This window comes from Spermophilus citellus (assembly GCF_964194105.1).
Source record: "Spermophilus citellus genome assembly, chromosome: 3".
Classification (NCBI taxonomy): Eukaryota; Metazoa; Chordata; class Mammalia; order Rodentia; family Sciuridae; genus Spermophilus; species Spermophilus citellus.
Window position 1 is genome coordinate 87790707 of NC_138184.1, and position 24746 is coordinate 87815452.

Sequence of the window (24746 nt, forward strand, 5' to 3'; positions counted from 1 at the left end):
CCCAGGCTGGGAAGAGCTGGGCAGTGCGTGGGATTCTACTTGGGAAGTAGCCCTGTGTCCGTCCACCATGGTGAGTACCTCAGATTTCCAGGGGATGATGCTGGGGGCAGGGAGGGCAGGAAGGGGATGCCACTAGCTTCAAGCTGAGGACCAAAGCTGAGAGGGGGAGAGCTCCCACAGACTGTAGCCCCCCATGGAAAGAGCACTGTGCGCCCTGCACGCTCAGAGGGACCCCAGTCAGTGCCCTGAGTGGCCATAGCTGACAGCAGCTCCCAGGAACTCACAGAAACAAAATAAAAGAGTTGGCTTTTTTTATGTCTCGTCTGCTGACCTCTCGAGGAATCAATATCTCCTGGGGCTTGCAAAATGGGATCGAGCGCTCTTAAGGATCAAATTGTAATTCTTTTCTCTGGTTCAGGCAGCTGGGGAAAAGAATCTTTTTGTTTTCACCTTTTGAACTTGCAGACTTAAAACCTTCCCTCCCGTATTGTTGGGCAAGTGTTCCCGTACCAGGAGAGGCAGCCCCCAACTCAGGGCACGGTGGGTCAGTGGTTAGGGGCACAGACTCTTGAGTCAGACTGTCCAAGTTCAACTCAAGCTCTGCCTTTTTGTGGCTGTGCCATCTTGGGCAAGTGACCTAACTCCTCTGAACCTTAGTTGCCTCCCCTGTGAAACAGGGATGGTAATAATAGCATCTACTTGACAGAGCAGTTGGGAGAATTAAATGAACTGGTGCATGTGTCGTGTTTAAGCAGTTGCTGTTATTTAAAGTCAGACAGAAGTGGGATTGGGGGGGCAGTTAATTCCTTCTTCTCCGCACTGTTGACATGGTACATGGATGGGACATTTAGGGAGGCGATTTCACTGCCATTTGGATCAAGGGAAAGTTGTGGGGCAGGGAGCAGATGGGTTGTAACGCCCTGGAAGGGCGTCATTTCGTCTTGGCTCTCCTGATGGCTTGGTGAGCCTGACTTTTTCCTTCCCTCCAATCGATTCTCCTCATGTGCTGTCCTGAGGATGGGTGCCACCTGGCTGATCTGCAGGTGTGGCCTCTGTCCCCAGACCAGAGACGCACCTGCCGGGCTCCCAGCTTGCAGAGGAGCGGCCACAAGAGCCACGGTCTCTTGCAATAGGCCAGAAACTACACCCAGGCCTCTCTCTGTCCAGCAGCACCACGAGATGAGTGGGGCCCCTTGTCATGGCAGCCACTGAGCAGGCCCAGCCCTCACCCAGGGTGGCCGGGTTTTCTAATTCCCAGCCTCTGCCTCCTCTAATCGATACTCTTCTCCCCAGTCGCCTAAGAAAGCCAAGAAGAGGGCAGAGGGGGCCAACTCCAACGTGTTCTCCATGTTTGAACAGACGCAGATCCAGGAGTTTAAGGAGGTGGGTGAGCTGGCCAGGCAAGGCCCTGGGTGGAAATCCCAGCCAGAGTCAGGCCCTCCTGCCTTCCCTGCTCCCAGCAGGGACCTCTCTGTCCTCTGAACATCCAGGTTCAGTGGGAATGTGTGTGGGAACCTTTTAAGGAGGTCATCTTTAACAACTTCTGCTGATCATCCAGCTAAAATGTATTCCTGGTTGAAAAACTATTTTTTAGAAAAGCACCTTCAATTCTACCACCTGGAAATAATCAGTCCCTGAGTCAGGACATAGCCTTGGAGTCATCTTTGTGACGTGTGTATCTACTGATCAAAGATGCACCCCCATAAGTGCCTACATTTTTTTTCCTTTGAGCACTTCAGTGTCAGCATTTTCCTGTATCTAGTTAAATGACTTCTTGGTGCATTTGTTTGGAATGTTTTATTATCATAAAGATCACCTCATTGCTCCTATCTCTGACGATTTCCTGGGGGGTGAATTCCCAGCAGCAGAACCCCCGGGTGCAAGGAACTTAAAGAGGGAGGGGGAGGCGGGAGGGGAGGGGGAAGGAGGGGCAGGAGGGAGAGGGAGGAGAGAGGGGGAGGAGGGAGGGAGAGGAGGGGGAGAGAAAGCCAGCAGAGCTGCTGGGGCAAACCCCAGTCCAGAATCCTATACTACGAATCCCTGTCCCCACGGCCCCAAGAAGGAACTGCCTTTCCCCCACATTTCCATCAATATTGGGTCATTAGGTAGCAAGAGTCAACTTTTTTTCCAACCTGAGAGGGAAAAGCAGCATGTTCTGAGCTTTAAAACCTACAGTCTTTGCAAAATTTGTCCCTTTTAGTTATGTGCACCACCAGGGTGCGTGCACCCTGACATTATCACAAAAGCAGGGAACCCAGCCCAGCCGCTTCAACTCTGTCCAGCACCCCCCACCCCTCTTAATCCGTTTAGTTTCTTTTCTTTTTTAATCAGTGTCCCATGTGCCACACCCTCGATGCACATACCCAGCTTCAGTTGGATCCTCCCTCCTCAGTTCCCTTGTCTCCTCCACTGACCTTCCCTCTGTTTTGATGAAATTCCCTGTTTCTTTTTATATACCCCCACCCCCACCCCACCCCCCAGTCTATGTACAGTCTGATGACGGAGCACCAACTCTGTTGGACATGTGGTCCCACGGTGGGGACTACTAAGCAAACCTCAGGACAATCGGGCAGGATGCAGCTACTGCCCACGGGCTGAGAAGGACAGACTGCATTAATGTCCAGCAGCAGTGAGGGCTCGCACTGGGCCATCCACACCCCCACCTGGCCCTGGGGAGGGAACATGCTGAGAGACCAGGTTGGGGCTCGCAGACAGGAGCATTCAGATTTGCTGGCAGGCCTGTCCCATGGGCCACCAGGAAAAGAAGGATGCAGTGCCACCATCCAGGGGCAAGGCCACCCCCAGCTCCGTCTCCCCACCTTGCCCCACTCTGGGCTGAGGTCAGCTGCTGGGAGGGGGGGCGGGCACAGCAGGTGCAAATACTTCCAGAAACCAGCTGTAGCAAAGCACTCAAAAAGCGTACCCGAAGCCCCATTTGTGACATGCCTGAGCGATTACAGAGCTCTGGGCGTCTCCCTGGGACCAGCTGGGGAGGTGACCGGCCTACCCTGCTTTACGGATGGCCCGGGCATAGGAGTGGGGAGACCACATGAGACTCTAGGATTTCACCTAAAAAAAAAAAACAGCAGTTTCATGGAGGTGTAGTTCACATATCATGACGTTGGCCTCTTTAGGTGAAGGGTGCCATTCGTGTTTTTTTTTTTTTTTTGAGAGAGAGAGAGAGAGAGAGAGAGACAGAATTTTTTAATATTTATTTTTTAGTTTTCAGTCGACACAACATCTTTATTTTATTTTTATGTGGTGCTGAGGATCGAACCCAGCGCCCTTCCTATGCCAGGCGAGCGCACTACAGCTTGAGCCACATCCCCAACCCTCATTTGTGGTTTTTATTAAGGTCAGGAGGTTTCCACGGTCACTGCTCTCCAATGGCAGGACACTCCCATCACCCTCAAAAGAACCTCCGTCCTGTGAGCAGCCCCTCCCACCGCCTCCCCCAGCCCCGCAAGCGCGTCCACCTGCCCCCTGTCGCTGTGCCTGGGCTGAGTGCAGAAGATCCCAGAAGCCTGGGTGCCCCCACCCTTGGCCCAGCCTCCTGGACTGACCAGCCGGTCCCCTCCTTTCCACAGGCCTTCACCATCATGGACCAGAACAGGGACGGCTTCATCGACAAGAACGATCTGAGGGACACTTTTGCCGCCCTTGGTATGTCACCTGCCGGCCACTGGCAGGTCCCCTGTCCCATAGCCCCGGGGTTGGAGGGGAGACCCTCAGAAAAAGCCAACAGCTTGTCCTTTCCCAAAGAAAGACGGCGCCACAACTGACCTTCAGAGAACTTCAGAGGAGGAGACAGACACTTTCCCGCACCTTTCAGTTTTCTTAGGAGCAGCTCCGCGCGGCCAGCTCTCGCTAGAAAGCAGACATTCTGCAAAACATACGGGAGAGGACGACCGTCCCCCGAAAGGCCACATTCCGCGTTAACCTTTCAGTTTCTCTCTTCGGAGTCTTTCTAGGCATATCTGTTGTTTTTCTCAAATAACTGGGATCGTTCTATTCTGGACTCAGCTTTATTTAACATCTCGAGGGTGTGATCGGGAGAGCACGGAGCTTCTTTCAAAATATACATGTCCAATCTGCTACCCCCACCCACCGCCACCGATCCCTATCCTCAGAACTCGGGGTCACCGCGAATAGCTACCCTAGCTTTTTATATCTAAAACAGAGACGGTGGCCAGGGGCAGCTTGTTCTTATTTGCATAGGGGGTTATAAAGGCATCAGCAGGACCAAGAGCAGGTGTGTCAGAATCTCCGGGACCCACTGAGATCCTGTCTCAAAAAAATCAGGACAGAAAGGGCTGGGGATGCGGCTCAGGGGTAAAGCACCCCTGGTTTCAGTCCCCAGAACCAGCCCATCCCCCCATGGGCTGTGGGGGTGCGCCTGGCTTTCCGGCCCACGGGGAGCATCTCCCCAGGGAACTCTGGCCCCGTCCTCCCCATTTCTGACTGTCCCTAGAGGAGATTCCTTGAGGCACAATGACAAATGTCAGCCACTGTCCCTCTGCCAGCACTGAGGCCCCGTGTCCCCACTGCAGGGCGTGTGAACGTGAAGAACGAGGAAATCGATGAAATGATCAAGGAGGCTCCGGGGCCCATTAACTTCACCGTGTTCCTGACAATGTTTGGGGAGAAACTCAAGGGTAGGCCTGTGCACATGCTCCTGTGTGTGTGTGTGTGTGTGTGTGTGTGCACGCGCGCACACATGCATGTGCACATGTGTGTGCCTCTTAGCATGTCTTCGGTTCTTGGGTGTCAATTTAAGCACTAGATGGACAGGGCTGGGAGAAAGTGGGCAGCTCCCAAGGACGCACCAGGGAACTGGAGGGAAAACAGGATAGAAATGTTAGCCGTCGTCCCTCCAAGGCTCATGCTAAGCACTTGGGTGCCTTACCTCAATGAGCAGCACCTAGGATGTAAGTTTCACTCTTTTCCCCCATCTGTGGGTGGGGAACCTAGGCTCAGAGACAGAAAGTCACTTGCCTGAGGCCACACAGCCAGCAGGGTTCAGAGTCTTTCTGAAACCTAGATCAAACTTGACCTGCAGTTAGCTCAGACACACCTGGCCTCTCAGCCCTCTTTCAAAACCCCAGGCTCAGTGCCCAGAGGAAGGAAGGGTCTCCTCCCAGCTAGGCACACGGGCTTTCTCTGGCCCCTCCATCTCAGAAGGGACTTGGGCCTTGCGTCCTGGGTGCCACGGTCCCCAGCCGCCTGCAGCACCTGTGGGCCCTGTTCTCCATTTCAGGGGCGGACCCCGAGGAGACCATCCTCAACGCGTTCAAGGTGTTCGACCCGGAAGGCAAAGGGGTGCTGAAGGCCGACTAGTGAGTGGCTTCCCCCAGGGGCGGGTGGCGCCTGTTCTCCTTGCCCCCACCTGGCACCTACACCTCTGTCCTCTCTCTGCAGCGTGCGGGAGATGCTGACCACACAGGCAGAGAGGTTCTCCAAGGAGGAGGTAGGGTCCCTTCAGACACTCCCTCCTATCCAGTGCCTGGTCCTCCCAGGGGCTCTGTCTCCGCTGAATCACCCGTCCCAGAGAGGGAGGGAGGGAGCCCTGGCCGCATTCATTCCCTCAGTCACTCTGCGAGGATCATGATCATTGTCATTTTATAGATGAGGAAACTGAGGCCTGGGGAAGTAAGTCACTTGTCTAAAATGACAGTGCTAATGGTGAATGCCAGAGCGGGGACCCACACCCAGGCCTGTCTGACTCCAGGTCCTGCCTTCCCCACATGCACTGAGACACAGTGAGAGCGCCCATTTACTGTGCCATGAAGGGCCACCATGGACTGTCGTGCAACCTGAGCATTGATCAACACCCCCCCACAGCACCTTCTTTCCTACAGGCATCCTAGATCAGGCTGTTGTTGCACACATTTCCCAGCAGGTGGCAGTAGTGAGTCCAGAAGAAGGGACACTAGCTAATTTGCCAAAAGGTCCTTAAGGAGCAACTGTCATGTGAACATTAATAAGGAGCCCTAAGGAGTCCATTTAAAGTAGCCACCTTGAGGCCTCTGGGGCCCGTGTCCATCCAGTTCCCCATTTTGTTCAAAATTCTATTTACATTTTACCTACAAAACTCAAGCGATGCAAAGAGCGTCCTTCACCTCCCATTGGATGGGAGACCTGGGACAAGCTCCTTAACCTTTGTGCCTCAGTTTCCTCATCCGTAAGGTGGAAACAAGAGTGGAACGAACCTCGAGGTCTTCTGTGAGGCTCAAACAGGCAGAAAGGAAAGCTCGGTTCTGTGACTGGGTGGCACCAGCATCAGCTGTATCAAGTGAACCAGTGACGCTTGCTAAGTGGGAAATCTACGTGTTTAGGCCAGATCTAGATTCCTAGTTTCCTTTGAGGAGTCTGGCTTCTTGCCCGCGCGGCCACCCTCAACCAGCCCAGCTGCGCACCCCCACTTAGCCACAGACCCCGCCAGGCGTAGGCTCCCTCATGTGACCCACCTGGCCCCTGAAGGGTCGCTGATCCCTGAACGTCCCAGCAGCTCGTCCACTTGAGGGGCTGGGGTCAGCACCTGGGGAGGGAGGAAGGTGTGGAGCTGAGATTCAGGGTCAGCGAGGGTCTCTGCCTGGGACCTCCCTACTGTGAGTCTGGCTTGGGCACAAGGCTGAGCCTTCACCCTCACACCAGGCCCCGGTGAGCTGCCCTAGAGCAGGCATGACCTCGGGAGAGGGGGCTCTGCACAGCGGCAGCTGGACCCCAAGCCCCAGCCTCAGGGGAGACCAGGATGGCCATCCCACACCCGCGCGTCCAGGGGCCTCTGCATCCGTGCCACAAGCCCCTCACCCAGCTCTAGCCCCTCTGTCTTGTTCAGCATCTTGCTGGTGTTTGCAGATCGACCAGATGTTCACGGCCTTCCCCCCTGACGTGACGGGCAACCTGGACTACAAGAACCTGGTGCACATCATCACCCATGGGGAGGAGAAGGACTGAAGCAGGCTGGCCACCTGGGCTCCCGGTCTCCTTCCCAGTCAGCCTCTACCCTGTCTGGCCTCCACCCTGCCCCGCCTCCATCTCCGTCTGGGTACTTACAGATGACCACGTGGCCACACAGCCTGCAGCTGGAAATCCATCCCGAGGCCAAGTTCAAATAAACAGGAGCTTATGAGCTGGTCATGACGTTCCTCAGACAGAAGCGCCTTGGGAAAGGAGGGCCCTTTGCTGATCTGCACAAAGGCGGCAGATGAGCTAGTGCTGACCCTTTTGTCCTTATCTTGAATCTTAGTGACTCTTTATTTGAGATAGACCTTTGCATTCACTTAGGACTGTCCCAATCAAGGGCCTATTAACTGGATACCACAGCCCTTGCTTCCCAACAGCTCAAGTGTTCATAGAGCCTGGCTTCATGACACCCTTCCTTTGGGAACACCATGGGGATCGTCTCCCAGAGGCTGCGATGGGCCCCGTGAGAGTGAAGAGGGCTAAGAACATGGCTCACCAGGCAAAAATTGTGCCTGTTAACCATAAGAGGGCCATTTCAGGTCAGATAAAGTACAAGTTGTACTTCTCTCCTAGCAAATTGGGGGAGGGGGACTGATCTCTGCTCCTGTCTGGGGCCCAGGCCTGGGCTTGAGTTGACTCATGTTGAAGCACTCAGGTCTATTATGGCTGCAAGAATCCAAACTTAAGAATCAACTGGGTTCACAAAACCAGTAAGTCCAAGGACTTCAGGCACAGCTGCCTCCAGGAACTCAAACAATGCACCCAACCCTGTGGCGGCCTCCCCACAGCTCTTTCTTGTAGGTTGCTCTGCTCTCAGTGATGGCAAAATGGCTCTCAGCAGCTCCCAGTTCTTCTACCCACTCGGCAAACCTCTGTCTTCCCAGCCTCACACAAGTATCGAATAGGTCTTCCTGGGGTCTCTCTGGGGTACCTGATCCAACCCTGAGCTAACTGCTGGGATTGGCCAGTGCAGTGCTCTGATTGGCAGGCCTGGGTCACCTGATCAGTCCCCTGCCCTCGTGGCTTGAGGATGGGGTTCCCCAGGGACCACAGAGGAGAAGGGAAGGGGGTTCCCAGGGAATCCCCAATAATTGGGACAAGGCCGGGGTGAATGGTGACAAAGCAGCAAAGATCCCCGCTTGTGAGACAGTGGAGCTGGGGACACGTGCAGGGAACAAAGGGTTCCAGAGGCTGGAGGAGCCAGGTGGGACTGTCCCTGCAGCCCCTGATGTCACCCTGGATGCTGGGAGCTGGGGCCACATCCAGTGCTGGGGGCGGGGGGGCAGGACCCAGGGCATTCAGGGCCTGTGTTAGCCCACACCCTGCCACAGTGTGTCCCCCATGACCTCCCAGTCCTTCCAGAGACCCTGTGCTGGGCCCCTGCAGGGACAGGCAGCCCCCGTGGCTCAGCTCACCCAGGAAGGCAGAGGGTGGCTCAGGCAGGACACCCGGGATGGGGCTGTGAAGTGACAGCTGACCGGGGAGAGGGGCAGAGAGGTGTGCACACGGGCGCACAGCCCCCGACATGGGCAGGGAGCCCCGGGAATGGAGACGCACGGGCGCCTCTGGCCACCTGCTTGAAGGTCCACGGCAACGCTGACCCCCCGCCCCCGTCCCTCTCCTGCGGCGGCCCTGGGACCCGGCCTTCTCACCCCCACCTGCCGGGGCCCAGTGCCCGCTCCCTCAGCAGCCGAGAAGGAGAAGGCACCGAGGCACCGAGGCACGGAGGCACTGAGGTTAGGAACAAAACCTTTATTCTTTCGGTTGGTCGCGCCGGCCTCGGGTTTCTCTGGGTGAGGCTGTGGGCCCGCCAACTTCCTTCTGGGCATAATTGTCCAGCACCAGCTGCCTCAGGCTGCCATGGTCCAGGGGCTGCTCCACTGCAGAGGGGGAACACTTATGAGCAGGTGGCTCTGCCCTGCTCACAGGCACCTGAGGCAAGGAGACCCGAGCCTGGCCAGGTCCCTCTACAACACTGGGGGGTGGGGCGTGAGAATCCTCAGGGCTGGGAAGGGGACCACTGGCAGAGGTTGCTTCCAGGGATGTCCAGACAATCACTGTATCTCCTCCCGGATAAGAATGTCAAGGGTGTTTGGTTAATATCAAGGAGACAAGGCTGTGATGTGCAGTTGTTCAGAATATGCACTGCACAAAGAGGCCAGGGGTGAGTGGAGGGGCTGAAAGTCAACTCCTATTTGATTGCCAAGTCATGCCTATTCAGCAGGGCACCTTTCCCAAATTAACCTGCCCACAAGTGGCACCCCTTCTAATCCACACCCATGGTGCAGCCACAGTCCCTTGGACAGAAGAGAAGACCTCGTCTGTGAGTCCCTGACAGTACACTGAAGCGGAGGGATGGAAAGACCAGCTTCAGCAACTCAGCCGGCCCCTGTCTCAAAATGTGTAAAGGGCTGGAGGAGGAGCTCAGTGGTAGAGCGCCCCTGGGTCCAAACCCCCCCCCCCCCCCCCCGCACCAAACAGACAGACAGAATTGTTAAACTTAGATGCAAAGCGCTCCACAACCCACCACCAGAGACACTCCACACTCCCGAGGTGGCCCGCCAGCTTATGTATCCACTTGACTTTGATGACCTAGAGGCCTCCCTCCTCCTCCCTCCTCCCCCCTCCTTATACCTCCCTCCCTCCTTCCCCCTCCTCCCTCCTCCTCCCTCCTCCTCCCTCCCTCCTCCCTCCTCCTCCCTCCCTCCTCCCCCCTCCTCCCTCCCTCCTTCCCCCTCCTTCCCCCTCCTCCCTCCCTCATCCTCCCCCTCCTCTCCCTCCTCCCCCTCCTCCCTCCTCCTCCCTCCCTCCTTCCCCCTCCTCCCTCCTCCTCCCTCCCTCCTTCCCCCTCCTCCCTCCCTCATCCTCCCCCTCCTCTCCCTCCTCCCCCTCCTCCCTCCTCCTCCCTCCCTCCTCCCTCCCTCATCCTCCCCCTCCTCCCCCTCCTCCCTCCTCCTCCTCCCTCTCCCCCCTGTTATATGTAATTGTCCAGCACCACCCAGCCATCCAGGGGAAGTGCCTTCTCTGACCTCAGTGTTACCAAACTGCCCTCCAAAGGCTAGTGGGGCCGATGGGAGGCCCTGCCTAGGGAGAAGGCCCGGCTCTGCTGTCCCCAGAAACCATGTGGAGGGGCTACAGGCAGATGGCCCCCAGCAGGAGACAGTCCCCAGGGCACCGGCCAGGACGCCCCACCCAGAGGGGCAGGCACTCACTGTCCTCTATCTTGTCGCTGAAGGGGTCAGTCCCCAGCACGGGCGGGGTGACCTGGAGGGGTTCTGGGAGCTTCACCAGGGCAGAGCCGCCCCAGAAAGGGTTGAGGAAGGGCGGAGCCGGCTCCGTGTCCATGTCCACTTTCTGCATTCGCATGTAGGCCTCCAGCAGCAGCAGGTCGTTGGTCTTCTTCTCGATGAGGGCTGCGAGAGAGCGGGGGGCGTGGGATGGGGTGGCTGCGGGGACCTGCCCGCGAGAGCCCCCCAGGACCCGCTTTCTCTGGGTCACACCCTGCGGTCCCCCTTGAGAAGCAAAAACAGAACCTCTGACTCATGAAGCAAGATGGACATACAGCCAGACCTGGACACCTGGGGTGCAGATCTCAGGAGGGACACTAGGAAAAGAACATCCTGAAGGCTCCTCGGGGGCCATAGTGAAAGGAGGGTTGAGACGTGGGTTAGACTGAGAATTGGGAACCGGGAAAGGGGAAGAGCCCAGCCTTAAACTCTCTTCCCCAATCTGCACTCTGTGCTGGTCGCCCGGCCCTTGCTCATGCAGTTCCTTCTGCCTGAGATGCTGTTCCCTACAGCCCTCCCTGAGCAACGGCCTGGCGGCCTGGCGTTTGAAGAGTTCTGGGAGCAGTCCCTCCTTCTGAGTGCATGGAGGAACCAGCCAGGGGAGGGTGGATTCCAGGGGCCTCGCCATCCAGGGGAAGTGCCTTCTCTGATCTCAGTAACTCCTGGATTTGGATCATTTAAAAAACAACAACAAAATGCACACACCCCAAACTGATTCTATCTAAAAATCAGACCAGAAATACTTGCAGCTGAACTGTGCTACTGGCTCTCAGGAACCTCATAGCCTCGGATAGAAAAAGCTTTCTCTACTCACAAACGGGGAATGTCAAATCACAGCACTCCCAGGAGCAGGGGTGACAGGGTAGCTTCACATGGGACAGTGCAGGGAGGTCTCACGGGAGAAAAGGACGCACACTGAGGTCTGAGAATGAGGAGGAACTGGGCACATGGACCAGTGTTCCAGAAACAGCCTGGGCAAAGGCCCTGAGGCAGGAACTGAGATGTGGTGGTGAGGTGGCCAGCATCTTGGAACTTGGATCTCAAGGATCTCACCACCAGGACCTGGTTAGAGTGGCCCACCCTGGACGGTTAGTACATGTGGTTGATCATGTGGTTTCTGAACAGATGTTTCTCTCTGTGCTGCTTTCACCTTGAACCCTTTCACTGAGATCAACTGTAGCCATAAGTACTACTATGTGCTATGCCTGTAAATCCTTCTAACCCACCATTAACCAGATTCTATGAAGAATCTCAGGGTCAACTCTAGGAGCAATGAAGCCATTCACTCCAAGTGGACTCCATCGGGATAGGTGTGCCCTCCCTCTGCACCCTGAGCTCAGGGCCTGCCTAGAAACGCAGGCAACAGTCACCAGGCATTTGCTACACTAGGCACCGTTCTGAGCACTTTATTTCCTCCTTTTCAATTGCTGTGCCTTTTATTTCTTTTTCTTGCCTTATTGCATCATCTAGGACCTCATTCTGACATTGAGTAAGAATCTGGGATTGTGGCTCAGCAGTAGAGCGCTCGCCTAGCACGGGTGGGACCTGGGTTTGATTCTCAGCACCACATAAAAATAAAGGCATTGTGTTGTGTCCATCTACAAAAATAAATTTTAAAAAATTTAAAAAAGAATAGAGAGCAAAAGCCCTTGCTTTGCTCCTGATCTTAGAAGAAAGATATTCAGCTTTTTATCATTAAGTATGAGGTTAGCTGTGGGTTTTTTGGTTTGTTTGTTTGTTTGTTTGTGGATGCCTTTATCAAGTTAAGAAAGCTCCCTGTAGCTCTAACTGGTTGGGAGTGTTTATCATGAAAGGATACTGAATTTTAGTACATGCTTTTTTGCATCTATTGCAATGACTCTGAAGTTTATTTATTCCTCCCAATAGCTTTATGAAGTAACTCTAGGGTTTAACCCTGCATTTTTTTTCAGTATTTAAGAACAGAAAGCACAGAGATGTTCAAAAACTTGCCTAGAAGAATACAGGTAACAATAAATGTTGGTGAGGATGTGGGGGAAAGGCACACTCATACTGCTGGTGGGACTGCAAATTGGCGCAACCACTCTGGAAAGCAGTCTGAAGATTCCTCAGAAAACTTGGAATGGAACCACCATTTGACCCAGTTATCCCACTCCTCAGCATATACCCAAAGGACTTAAAATCAGCATACTATAGTGATGTGGCCACGTCAATATTTACAGCAGCACAATTAACAATAGCTAAGCTATGGAGCCAACCTAGGTACCCTTCAACAGATGAATAGATTAAAAAAAATGTGGCATACATCCACAATGGAATATTACTCAGCCATAAAGAAGAATGAAATTATAGCATTTGCGGGTAAATGGACAAAACTGGAGACAATCATGCTAAGTGAAATAAACCAATCCCAAAAAACCAAAGGCCCAATGTTCTCTCTGATATGCAGATGGCTAATCCACAATAAGCGGGTGGGGAGAATAAAAGTTCATTGGATTAGGTAAAGGGGAATGAAGGGAAGGGAGTGGGGATGGGAATAGGAAAGACAGAGGGATGAATCGGACATGACTTTCCCATGCTCCTAGAGGAACACACAACTAGGGAGACTCCACACATGTACAGCCACAGAATGGGAAGTTATAACATGTATGTATGCTATGTCCAAAGACACTCCACTGTCCTGTCCGACTAGGAAGACCATATTAAAAAAAAGAAAAAGGAAAAGAGCCCTAAAAAACAAACAAACAAAACAAAAAATTGAAACCACCTTGTCGGGGACCACATAGCTAGTCAGGGCGTAACCGGGATTTGAACCCACGCAGCCTGGTTCTGGTGCCTGGGCTTCACCCCCAGGCTCACCACCTCTTCAGGAATGAGTTCTCAAGCCTGATCACGGGGAAAGCACTGGAAAAGCTCCCTAAGCGCTGGACTGCCCCAGGGCGACTCACAGAAATACTGGGACAGGTTGGCGTCGGTGACTTTCCCGGTCTCCCCCAACTGCACCAGTATCTTGGAGGCGTCGCAGTTGATCTTCTTGAACAGATTCTCCACTGAGGTCTTTAGATGCTCCAGGGTCTTTCTGAGCTCACGGTTTTTGTCCTCGTACCTGTTGGCCTCCTCTGTGGTCTTCCTCAGCTTCTCCTGGGGGCGGACACCAGTTCCCCCGGGTCAGCCCGCTGGACGGGACTCTCCAGGGGAGGGGGCTGGGGACCCTCGGGGGTCCGGATCTCCAGCCACTGGCTTCACCCCTCAGAGGGGGGCAGGACCAGTTAAATGGCCCCAGTCGTGCATTTAGAAGAGAGGCACCACGCTGTGCGGGGCCCACCGCCTCATTCCCCTTAAGGTGAGTCCTCACCTGGGCTTTCTGAAAAGGAAGGAGCGCGGCGCAGGACACAGCTCTGTGTGTCACCTGATCGCATGGAATCAGGCCTCACCAGCAGTGTCCACAGGTGTTCTCTGTTTTCCTTTTCTGTTCCTCCCATCCTAGGAGCTGCAGGTGCTGGCTGCCATCCCATAAACAGTTCTCACCATCCATGGTCTAGAACACCTGCACCAGCCCAGTGGTTTCCAAAGCGGGGTCCCCAGACGGGCAGGGTCAGGTCACCGGGGATCATGGGCGTGGTGCAAGTTCTGGGGCCCACCCAGACATGCAGGATCGGGCTGAGGCAGGCATCTGAGCCTCCAGGTGACACTGGTCACAGAGAAGTTTGAGACTCTCTGGGAGCCCACTGTATCTCAGCCTGGGTGACACACTGGGGGTCAACAGGAGTTTTACAATATTTGCAACCTGCGCTCCACCCTCTGGGGGTCAGATCTCACTGGCTCCAGTTGTGACCAGTTGTGACCAGTTGTGACCGGGGCAGCAGGGAACTTTGAGGACTCCAGGGATTCTGACCTGCGGCTGGAAATGAGAATGGCTGCATCCCATCCTGCCTCCCGCTCCCTGAGTTCTTGGACTGCAAAGCAGGCCTGGGCCCTAGGAGAACCACGGAGGGCCACACGGGGCTTGGGAGGTCACAGGCACAAGTCATGGTTTTACAAGTCTCCCCAGCCATGAGCAGCAGGTAGGACAATTGCCCCATTTTACAGATGAGAAACCTGAGGCTCAGAGAGGTTAGGTCACTGTTCCAAGGTCGCACAGCTAGTAAGTAACTGTTCTGAGAGCCTTCCCAGGATCCTAGTGAGGGAGTAGGCTCACCCCTTCTCCCAGAGGGGCAGAAACTGGTGAAAGGAAGGGTAGGAAAACCTGGGAACCTACTGCTATTAAGACAGATTCTCCAGCTTAGATATTTGCACTGGAAAAGGAGTCCCCAAGTCAAGCTAAAACCTAAGGAACAAAGAGCTAATGCAGGGACCACGGGCAGAGAGGGGCTGGCAGCCTCTCCACTGCCCCCCACCCCCGGCAATGCCTGTTTCCACCCCAAAGAAGAGTCTGGACTCTGGGTGGCCCCAAGCGAGGATGTGGAACCGCAGGCAAGTATTCTTCGTTGGGGTGGGAGTCCTCCTAAGACCTGGACCCTGCCTGGGGGTCTGCAGTGCCCCTTCCCCCTGAGCTACGGCTCTGAGCCCAAGCACCTCGGTGGCAGCACGTGCTCTGCTGCCCTCCAGTGGTCAGTCAGAGGATAGCACCTTCATCCATGTGGACCCTGTGCCCCGGGGACCCTGACACAAGCCACAAAGGGGGAATGGGAGGTGCCCCAGGAGAACGGTTCCTGGGCCAGGAACTCTGGATTAGAGGACGACGTTGGTCAGACCTCCTGAGAAGTTCAAGGTTTTGACCAGTATTTGCAATCCATTCTCCCCTTATGCCTTAATGACAAGACCTGACTGACTGTGGGGTGGCAATGAGGGCCCCTAAGTTATATTCCAAACCTGTTTTGCAACATGGATGGTCAATGAGATGTAAATACAGAAATCATTTAGCTGAATCTTCTGGAAAATAACTTAAGCTGGTTGACAGATAGCAAGACCCCCTCCCCCACCCTTTATGTTTGTTTACTCCCCAGTTTCTCCCTGCCTGGAATGTATATGTGATGGCTGGACCTATAGAAGCTATGATGCAACCACAAGGAGCTGCTGGGATTACAGGTATGCTCCAATCAGGAGTTAAATGACCTGGCACATTTGGAATGTAAGCCACGCACACACTCAGGATGGCCAACTAGAAAGCTAGAAGGAGCCTGGGCCATGGATGACATCATGATGGAACCCTACCAGCCCTGAAGTGCCAATCTTCCGATGTATTTAACCAGGAAACTTCTGTCTTGCTTAGGCCACTGTTATCTTGGGTCCTTTTATTGGCTGCCAAGTACAACTTAAATGTCATAACACATCCCAGCTCCTCGAGGTTGGTCAAGTGATTTTACCTCTGTGAACCTCAGTTTCCTCATCTGTAAGTTGGAGAGATCAACAGCATCCACTTCCAAGCACTGAGTCCAGTGCCTGGCACATAGTACCTGCTCAGGAAACGTGTCTGGATGTCACCCAGGCCAGCCTCAGGTCATGGGGCTAACAGCTTCCTGCTCCAGGTACCAGCTGACGGGCTGCCTGACCCACAGACAACAGAGACCCCCCCATCCCATGCTCTGCACCCAGCTCACCTCGAGCTCCTTCAGGACAGAGCCGCTGTCGTCGTGGGAAGACTGCTGCTGGGATCGCAGGTGGGTGATCTCATCCTGCCCGGGGAGAAAATCCACTGTGATGAAACGGGGTGCTCCCCTCCCCTACCACACCTCAGAAGAAGCTGTGCCTCCAGAGGCCTAAGAGGTGTTTTTGTTTGTTTGTTTTGTACCAGGGATTGAACCCAGGGCACTTGACCACTGAGCCACCTCCTCAGCCCTTGTTATTTTTTGAGACAGGATCTTGCTGAGTTGCTGAGGCTGGCCTTGAACTTGTGATCCTCCTGCCTCAGCCTCCCATCCGAGCTGCTGGGATTACAGGCGTGCTCCACCACACCTGGTCCCAATCGGGAGTTAAATGACCTGTTCAAGAGTCTTAGAACCTCAGAGCCGCTCCTAGGCTTCGGAGGTTCTGAGGTTTCTTAATGAAGAGCAGAATGATGGCATGGGAGGGTGTGAGGCGTCCATTCTGGAGAGTCCCTAGGGGACCGTCACCAGCATCTTCTGTGAATAGTGGGGACCTTCTACCTGCAGTAATACGGACTGTGGTCATCACATGTGGGTATTAGAATGTGGCTAGTGCCACTGAGGAACTGGTTTTTCAATTTTATTTAATTGCAATGAATTTAAACTTAAATAGCTACATGTGGCTAGTGGCTACTGCATTGGTCTGGGCAGCTCCGGAGCAGGAGTTCTCAGACTCTAGCAAGAATCCCCTGGAGGCTTGTGAAAACACAGATCACAGGTCCCCAGAGTTTCTGAATCCAAGAATGTGCCTTTCTAACAAGGTCCCAGCTTCAGAGACCACGGGGAAGCCGGGTCTTCAAGTGGTGTATGCCTGTAATCCTGGCAACTTTGGAGGCTGAGACAGGAGGATGACAAGTTGGAGGCCAGCCTGGGCAGTTTAGCAAGATCCTGTTTCAAAATAAAAAGGGCTGGGGATGTGACTCGGTGGTAGAGTGCCCAGGTTCAATCCCAGTACAAAAAAAAAAAACTGGAGTCCTCACATCTTTTGCTATGGCTTGTCCTTGTCCCACTGGGTCTAGAGAGACGCTCCCTCCTGCAGAGTGGAAACTCAGGCCTCACCTGCCCACTCTCCCTTCACCGCGCTCGGCCCGCAGAGCACATGCAGTGCCGCACTTGACCACCAGGGGGCAGCGGCGATGCGCCGAGCCCGAGAGGCCTGGCGGGCTTGGGCGGGCCAGTAGCGAGCCTGGCGCAGACGGACGGGGGAAGAACTGGGCTTCGCGGGGGGAATAAGGGCCAGAGTGGTCAGATCTGATTTTCCAAGAGAAACAGGAAATGCGATTTGCATGTGGAATATACTGATTTTTCAAATGTTGGAAACTAATAAATTAGCAAATTAGCAAGTGGAGGAGCAAAAAAGAAGGCAGGCTGCATTTGGCCAGTCTGCAGCCTGGGACCCGCCCTGCAGCGGGGAAATAAGGGCCAGAAATATCGTAAATAGTAAATATTTTATGCTTTGCATCTCTCTGGATTATAAAGTATGCCATGGATTATAAGCGTCCCTACTGGAGGTAGAGGGGACCTGAACCCATTAAATGTACGTCTTAAGTGAGACACAAATGCCAGTTTCAGAGAAGTTAGATCGTAGGGGGAGTGTGGGGGACACACAGCGATGCTTGCTAGGCTGGTGTGACCTCGCGGCCCTTTTCACTGTAGAGAATGTCTGGAACATCCCAGGGAGGCTGCCCTAGGGAGGGCTGCTGTGGGAACAGGTGGTCCCAGACCCAGGCAAACAAGAGCTGTCCCGACCTGGATCTCCTGGGTCTTCTTGTTCATCATCTCTATGTCGTTGTTGAGCTCCATGATGTAAGTAAACCGGGCAAAGTTCTTGTCCTCCTTGGCCAGGAATTCCTCAATGAGCTGGCTCAGGTTCCCATCCTCCACCCGCTTCATCAGCCGGAGGTGGGCCACCTGGTAGCTCTCAAAACTCTCTCCCTTGCCATTCTTCCTGTGCCTTTTTGTCTTGAGAGCTAGAGAAGAAACATTGACAATGAGGAGCCCTTCTGCTCCGGGTCAGGCAGATAGCATGTGCTCCACAGCATGGTGGCCCTGTCCCGGGAGGGCGGGCGCTGGGTTTTTCCAAAAGATGGGTCAGAAGCTCCACTATTTCCACTTCACCAAGACCTAATTCAGTATTCACTAAGTGCCAGACACTGGGCGAGGCTCTGCTGACACAAAACCCTGGCCCCAGGGAGCTTTTCAAGGAGGAGTCAGACAAAGAGAGGAAAGAAAACAAGATATACAAGTAAACAGAAGAAGAAATCCGCTTATTACCATTGCGGCTGGAATAAGGCACGTCAGGCACGGAGATGGGGGTCCTGTGTTAGGTGGGTAGCCAGGGAAGGCCTCTCTGTAGAGCTGACGGTTGAGAAGAATGAAGGTCAAGTCAGTGGCCAAGTTAGTCTGGGGACAGAAGATTCTTAGGAGGGCTCAGAGCTTGGTGAGTTCAAGGAATGAGAACCTTCAAGGAAGTTCTTCTCTGAGTCTCACTCTCACTAGCCTAGAATCACAGAATCCCTGAACCTAGACTTATCTCTCTGATTTGGCCTCCACATGGCAATCAGAAGGTTCTTTCTAGATCTTTCTGGGCACATGACATGATGTGGCTTACATGATGTAGTTCCTCATGGTCCTTGGGGTCAAGCTGAAGTTTCTCAGAATCATTTATGATCTGGTCTCCTCCAGGGCCTCCTGTGACGGGTTCCCTCGTGTCACCTCCTCCAACAGGCCCACCCTGACCACCATAGATAAAGCAGTCCTGGGTCACTGTCTGTCAATTACCCTCTTTTATTTTCTTTGTGCTCTTGGGTTTCTGAGAACCAAAGGATCAACTTTAAAAAGAAGTTTAAGAATCAGCTTAACTTCTGTGTTTTATTTCTATTTTTTTCAAATTGAGGGGTACCAGGGATTGAGCTCAGGGGCACTTGACCACAGAGCTACATCCCCAGCCCATTTTTGTATTTATTTAGAGACAGACTGAGTTGCTTAGGGCCTCGCTGTTGCTGAGTCTGGGTTTGAACCCGCGATCCTTCTGCCTCAGCCTCCGGAGCTGCTGGATTACAGGGTGGGCCACCGTGCCCGGCTTCTGTGTTTTCTCACTTGTTGGATCCCCTGAAGGGTCAACTCTGTGAGGACAGGATCTCTGTCTTATTCCACTGTGTCCTTTCTGCCTCTCCAGCTCCTGGCATGTGGTCAGTTGGTCCCTCAGTGTCCCTGGAGGACTGACTCCAGGACCCCTCTGCACTCCAGCCCAGCCGTCCCACCCCCAGCCTTGCCTTGGCTGTTCTTGCTATCTGGATGCCTGGTGCCTGCACCACTAGTCTTGTGTCCTTTAGGTCGCAGGCTGTCCCCTCTCCTGGGACCTTCGTTGGCCGCCGCCATCCCGTGTCTGTCTTTCCTCCCAAGGGTCTGCCCAGTGCGAAGTGTTTGGGTCCTTTGTATGTGTGTTTTCCAGGGCTCTGTACCCAGAATGTAAGCCGCACGACATCAGGGCTGTTATGGTTTGGATGTGATGTGTCCCCCAGAAGCCCAGACGTGAGACAAGGCAGGAAGGTTGAGAGGCGAAGTGACTGGCTTATGAGGGCCTCAACCTAAATGGTACACTGACCCCGAGAGAGTAATAGCTGTGGGCAGGTGGGTGTGGCTGGAGGAGGTGGGTCATGGGTGTGATCTGGGGGTATATATCATCCTGGGTGACATCCTGCTTCCTGTCCCAGTTGCCCTCCTCCGCCACCCTCTCCCGCCATCCTCTCCCGCCATGATGTGAGCCTCACCTTGGGCCCAGAGCAATGGGGTGGGCCATCCATGGACTGAGACCTCTGAAACTGTGATCCCCAAATAAACTTTTCCTCCTCCAATTTTTCTTGCCAGATCATTTGGTCACAGTGACAAAATAATTAAAAGCTGACTAACAAAGGGTGAACACAGTTGTGGTCACTGCTCCCCTCTGGTCTCCAGCATGGTGCCCGTTTCAGGCTGTGGTCAGGAAGTCTACTAAAGATTAGAAATGGATCAGGTGGGTGGATAGATGGATGAGGGGTCTGGAGATCACAAAGAACATGACCCTGACAAATCACTCTGAGGGCAAAGGGCACAGGAGGGACAGGACTAAGAATGAGGAGAGTAGTGGTGGGGGCGGACACGTCTGGGAGGGAGCCCTGGACCTGCCACTCACATTGCATGGACCTCGGGGGGTCAGTGACAGAGCCCACTTCTCATGCTGTCATGGGGTCATGTGGAACTCACAGGTGCCAAGCACCTAGGAGAGGAGCTTGCACAAGCTGGTGGCTCCGTAGACGGACGGACTGGCTCCAAGACCCCTGGATGATTGGCAGGTGAATAGAGGGGTGATGGACAGGTGAACACATTGGCGCGTGACTGACTGGGTGGGTGACTGACTGGGTGGCTGGGTGAGTGGGTGGACACTGGCTGGGTGGTTGGACACAGGCCCAAAAGGTGAAAAAGCTGTGGGTCGTTATCTTAGAGGAAGACATGGGCTCCTCAGAAGCTCTTCCAGCAATGGTGCCGAGTGACTGACCAGGAATAGGCAGGAAAAAAAACAGGGAAGAATGAATCCAAGGGCCTGGGGTGCAGCTCAGCAGGTCCTAGGCCCTGGATCCCCTCCCAGCACCAGAGAAAATGAAAACCAACATAGCGGAGGGGAGGGGGCCCTCTGGGAAGGGTGTGGCCCAGCCGGCCTCCCTCCCACGGCTCCCCATGGTCCTTGGGGTCAAGCTGAAGTTTCTCAGCGTCATTTATGATCTGGTCTCCTCCGGGGCCTCCTGTGCTGTCGGCTGGCATCCCAGGACTCAGGGTGAACGGGTCCCCGTGCTTGCCCTAAGTGGTTAGGGGGCTCACTGCGCTGCACTGCCATGCCTGCCCTTGGGAGCACACGACTGTGCTGTGTGCTAGGCACAGGAGCCTAGGTGACGGGTCCCCAGGGACACAGTCTGTGTGTGCGCCCCTCATAAATGACGTGTGCCAGGTATGGGAGGGGTCATTGCTCTGTGTGGCTCTCCGTGAAGTGTGCGCCTCTGGTCTCCACTCCTCGGGCCCTTGCCTCCTGTCGATTTTGTCCCTTTTACTGTGATACATCACCGCCTTGACTGTGACCCTGTGCGGAGTCCCTCGGGCCCTCTTGGTGAGTCATCAAACCTGGCCTGGTCTAGGACACCCTGACACATAAATACTGCTTGGGACATATTTATCCTAAAAATCTGGCCATTGTTTCTCTGAAATTTGAATTTAACTAGGCATCTTTTTTTTAAATTCTTTTTTAGTTGTAGATGGATCCAGTCTCTTTATTTATCTTTATGTGGTGCTGAGGATGGAACCCAGGGCCTCACCCATGTGAGGCAAGCGCTCTACCGCTGAGCCCCAGCCCAGCCCTATTATTTTTTTGTGCTAAATTTGGCGACCCTACCACAAGGAGACTGGGGAGTGCAGGGTGGGGTGGGGGGGTGGGGGAGTGGTGGGGGGGGTGTGGGGGGGTGGTGTACCTTCTTCCTTTTTCGCGTCCTCCTCCTTCAGCTTGAGGTGCAGGAAGGACTTGAGCTTGCCCTGGTGGTTGTAGAAGGACTTGAGCTTGGCCTCGTGGTCGTAGAGCCGCTCCAGCTCCTGGATCTCCAGGTTGTACTCAGAGATGTCCTTCTGCTGGCGGTCCTTCAAGGCAGCCATGCGGGCCATGGCCTGCATGCTGCGAGGATGCAGGGGCTGAGGTCCCCAGGCGCCTCACTCGCCTCACTCTCTTCCCTTCTCCCTGTGGCCCCGGGGGCTTCCTGTCTGGCCAGCAGCCACCAGGTCTCCTACTGACCAAGGACTTTAGGAGTGGAACAGCCTAACTTACTGGAACAACTGGAGCTGCAAGCTCTAGGCCATGCACAGGAAGTGTGTTTTCCCATTGTCATCTGTCTCATCATCATCCTCACTACCAGCACCACTGTCATTATCATAATCATCACCAGCATCATCACCACCATCACCATCATCACCATCACCACCATCATCACTGTCACAGCCATCACCACCATCACCATCACCACCACCATTATCACCATCACCATCATATCACCACCATCACCACCACCATTACCATTACCACCATCACCACCATCATCACATCACCAAATCTTCACCATCACCACCATCATTACCAAATCATCACCATCACCACCATCATCACCATCACCATCACCACCACCATCATCACCAGCACCACTATCACCAGCACCATCAACACCATAATTACCACATCACCATCAATATCACCACTATCACCATCATCACCATCACCACCATTATTATCACCATCACCATCACCACCACCATCATCACTATCATCACCATCACCATCCATCACTATATCATCACCATCACCATCACCACATCACCATATCATCACCATCACCACCATTCACCACCACCATCACCACCACAATTACCATATCACCATCAACATCACCACCATCACCATCAACACCATATCATTACCATCAACAATGTCACAACCATCACCACTCTCATCATCATCATCACCATCACCACAACACCATCACCATCATCGCCATCACCATCATCACCATCAACATCATCATCATCAACATCACTACCGTCATCATCACAATCACCACATCACAATTAACATCACCACCTCCACCATCAGCACTGTCATCACCACCACCACCATCACCACATCATCATCAATATCACCACTGTCATCATCACCACATCACCACCACCACTACCTGTCAGTCACCGTGACCCAGGTGCTCCTTCATCTTATTGACCCTCTTTCCCACCTAAAGAAATCCTACAATGATGTGAAGCGATGGAGCAAAGATTCAAGTCCAGATTCCTCTCACTCCAACACCTGCTCTCTCCACAGCCCAACTGCAGGCCACAGAGAGGTGATGGAGACGGTCCCTCAGGACCAAAGACAGGGGCTCCCGAGGGGACAGTATCGAATAGAGGTCTGCGTATTAACTCCAGCACGCCAGCCACTTACCTGGATTTCAGGTAAGTATTTTAGTGTCTCTAAGCCTCCTTGTCCTGGTCTGTAAAAGGGGGACCTAGGGCCGCTGTGAGGGCTAAAGTCACACACAGCCTCTGGCCTCAGCTGCAGAGTCATTGGTTTATGGTCTAAGGTCCCCCAACACACCGCAGTGGGCACCTCCCCAGCACACCTCTGTTCATAGGCCTGAGAAGACTGCTCAATGGCCAAGTTCATGGTTTTCTTCTGCGACAACAGGCTCTGGCACAGCTTCTGGTAGATGTTGTCATAAGTGGCCTTCTCAAACCGCAGGTTCTCAATCTCCTGACGGAGCTTGGCGTTGGTAGTCAGCATCTTATCAAAGTGCTCAGTGACCTGTTGGAAGGGCTGTGTTTCAAAACAGGGCTGCTCTCTGGGCTGTAAGACAAGCGTCCAGAAGGCAGATGGAAGGTGGGAAGGTCCCACACGCTGCCTCACATCCCAGGACACGGAACAACCATTGGGGAGCACTGGGTGACGGTGGAGTGGGCCACCAACTGGCTAAATGGCCTTTGCTGGATTCTTTTCTCTGGATTTCAGATTCCTAAATGACTTTTAGACCTAATTTCCAGTTTGGGGTCATTACATGAGAGACAGGAACAAGTTAAATGACACCATCAGAAATAACTGGCCAAGCTGGCCATGGTGGCACATGCCTGAAATCCTGGTGACTCTGGAGGCAGGTGTAGGAGGATCGCAAGTTTGAGGCCAGACTCAGCAACTTAACAAGACCCTGGTGCTTACAGCTAGATGATTCTCTGTGGCAAGGGCTGGGCTGGGCTTCTTAGCATGTTAAATATTACTACCACCCACCCCCAATCCAGCTGTGACAAGCTAAAGTGTGTCCCTCAGAAGGCAATGTCCCTCTAGGGGCAAAATCATTCTTGATTAAGAGCCACTATTTTAAATTTAAAGAAACTTAAAAGACCTAACAATTGTATGAACCTTGCTTGAACCAACTTTTAAAAGACATTTTTTGGTTCAACTAGAGAAATTTTAGTAGGGATGGGGTGTTGGGTCACGTGAAGGAAATACTCATTTTGTAAGATATGATATTGGTATTGTGATCATGAAAGCAAATGTTTAATTGTAAGAGGTGAAACTGAAGAAATCAGGGCTAAAATGTCATGATACCTATAATTTACTTTAAAATACTCCAGGGTGAAAAACGGTAAAGCCATTAAAGCAAATCGTTAACAATTATTAGATCAAAGTGATAGGTATGTGGGGGTTCATTATTTTAGTCCCTCTAATTTTTTTGTACATAAATCTTCATAAATTTGTCTTAGTTTTTTTAAAGAGTTTTTTTTTAAGTGATGTGGGTTACACTATGGGAATATGGGTTGGTGCAGTCACTATGGGAAACTTTATGGAAGTTTCTAAAGAAATTAAAAGTAGAATGACCCTACGACCCTCTTCTGGTATGAGGCCAAAGGAAATGTGATTGGCAGCTGGGAGCAGGCAGCCTTGCTCACTGTAGCTGGGGCACAGCAACACCTAGTGTCCATGACGCATGAACAGATCAAGGAACTTGCACACACGCATGCATGCACACACATACACACGATCAATATTCAGTCTTAAAAAAAAAATTCTACCATTTGCCACAGTATGAGTGGATCTGGAAGACATTACGCTATGTGAAATAAGCCAATCACAGAAAGACAAATGCTGTGTGATCTCACTTATGTGCAGAGTTGGCCACAGAACAGAAGTCACGTGACAGAGAGAAAGACAGTGGTTACAGGGAGGGGTGGGGAGCTTCAAGTCAGAGGATGCGAGGGAGCAGACGTGTCAGATGAACAAGTTAGAGTCACAATGTGAGGATGATGGGTAATAAAG

At 53.3% G+C, this 24746-nt stretch overlaps 2 protein-coding genes across 2 annotated transcripts in view; one reads left to right on the plus strand and one right to left on the minus strand.

Annotated features, from left to right (window-relative positions):
• On the plus strand, positions 1-7138 carry MYL2 (myosin light chain 2). Its single transcript, XM_081286649.1, has 7 exons — positions 1-70; positions 1294-1383; positions 3588-3663; positions 4551-4655; positions 5258-5336; positions 5419-5467; positions 6859-7138. Exons 1-7 carry the CDS (start codon positions 68-70, stop codon positions 6955-6957), a joined length of 501 nt encoding a protein of 166 aa, XP_081142775.1. The 5' UTR covers positions 1-67; the 3' UTR covers positions 6958-7138.
• A 1393-nt stretch (positions 7139-8531) lies between these two features.
• CCDC63 (coiled-coil domain containing 63) overlaps positions 8532-24746 on the minus strand; it is a 33264-nt gene continuing 17049 nt past the window's right edge. The window contains exons 6-12 of the mRNA XM_081286648.1: positions 23059-23240; positions 21376-21572; positions 17627-17847; positions 15833-15907; positions 13181-13373; positions 10179-10379; positions 8532-8846 (exon numbers count right to left, since the gene is read on the minus strand). Of these exons, the coding sequence (XP_081142774.1) occupies positions 8719-8846; positions 10179-10379; positions 13181-13373; positions 15833-15907; positions 17627-17847; positions 21376-21572; positions 23059-23240 (1197 nt within the window). The 3' untranslated portion in view covers positions 8532-8718. The remainder of the gene's footprint in view (positions 8847-10178; positions 10380-13180; positions 13374-15832; positions 15908-17626; positions 17848-21375; positions 21573-23058; positions 23241-24746) is intronic.

What these genes read in the sequence shown, in the direction of transcription:
- MYL2 (XM_081286649.1), top strand. An exon ending in AGATCCAGGAGTTTAAGGAG is followed by an intron (nt 1,384 to 3,587) that starts GTGGGTGAGCTG and finishes TCCTTTCCACAG; the next exon opens with GCCTTCACCATCATGGACCA. An exon ending in AGAGGTTCTCCAAGGAGGAG is followed by an intron (nt 5,468 to 6,858) that starts GTAGGGTCCCTT and finishes TGGTGTTTGCAG; the next exon opens with ATCGACCAGATGTTCACGGC.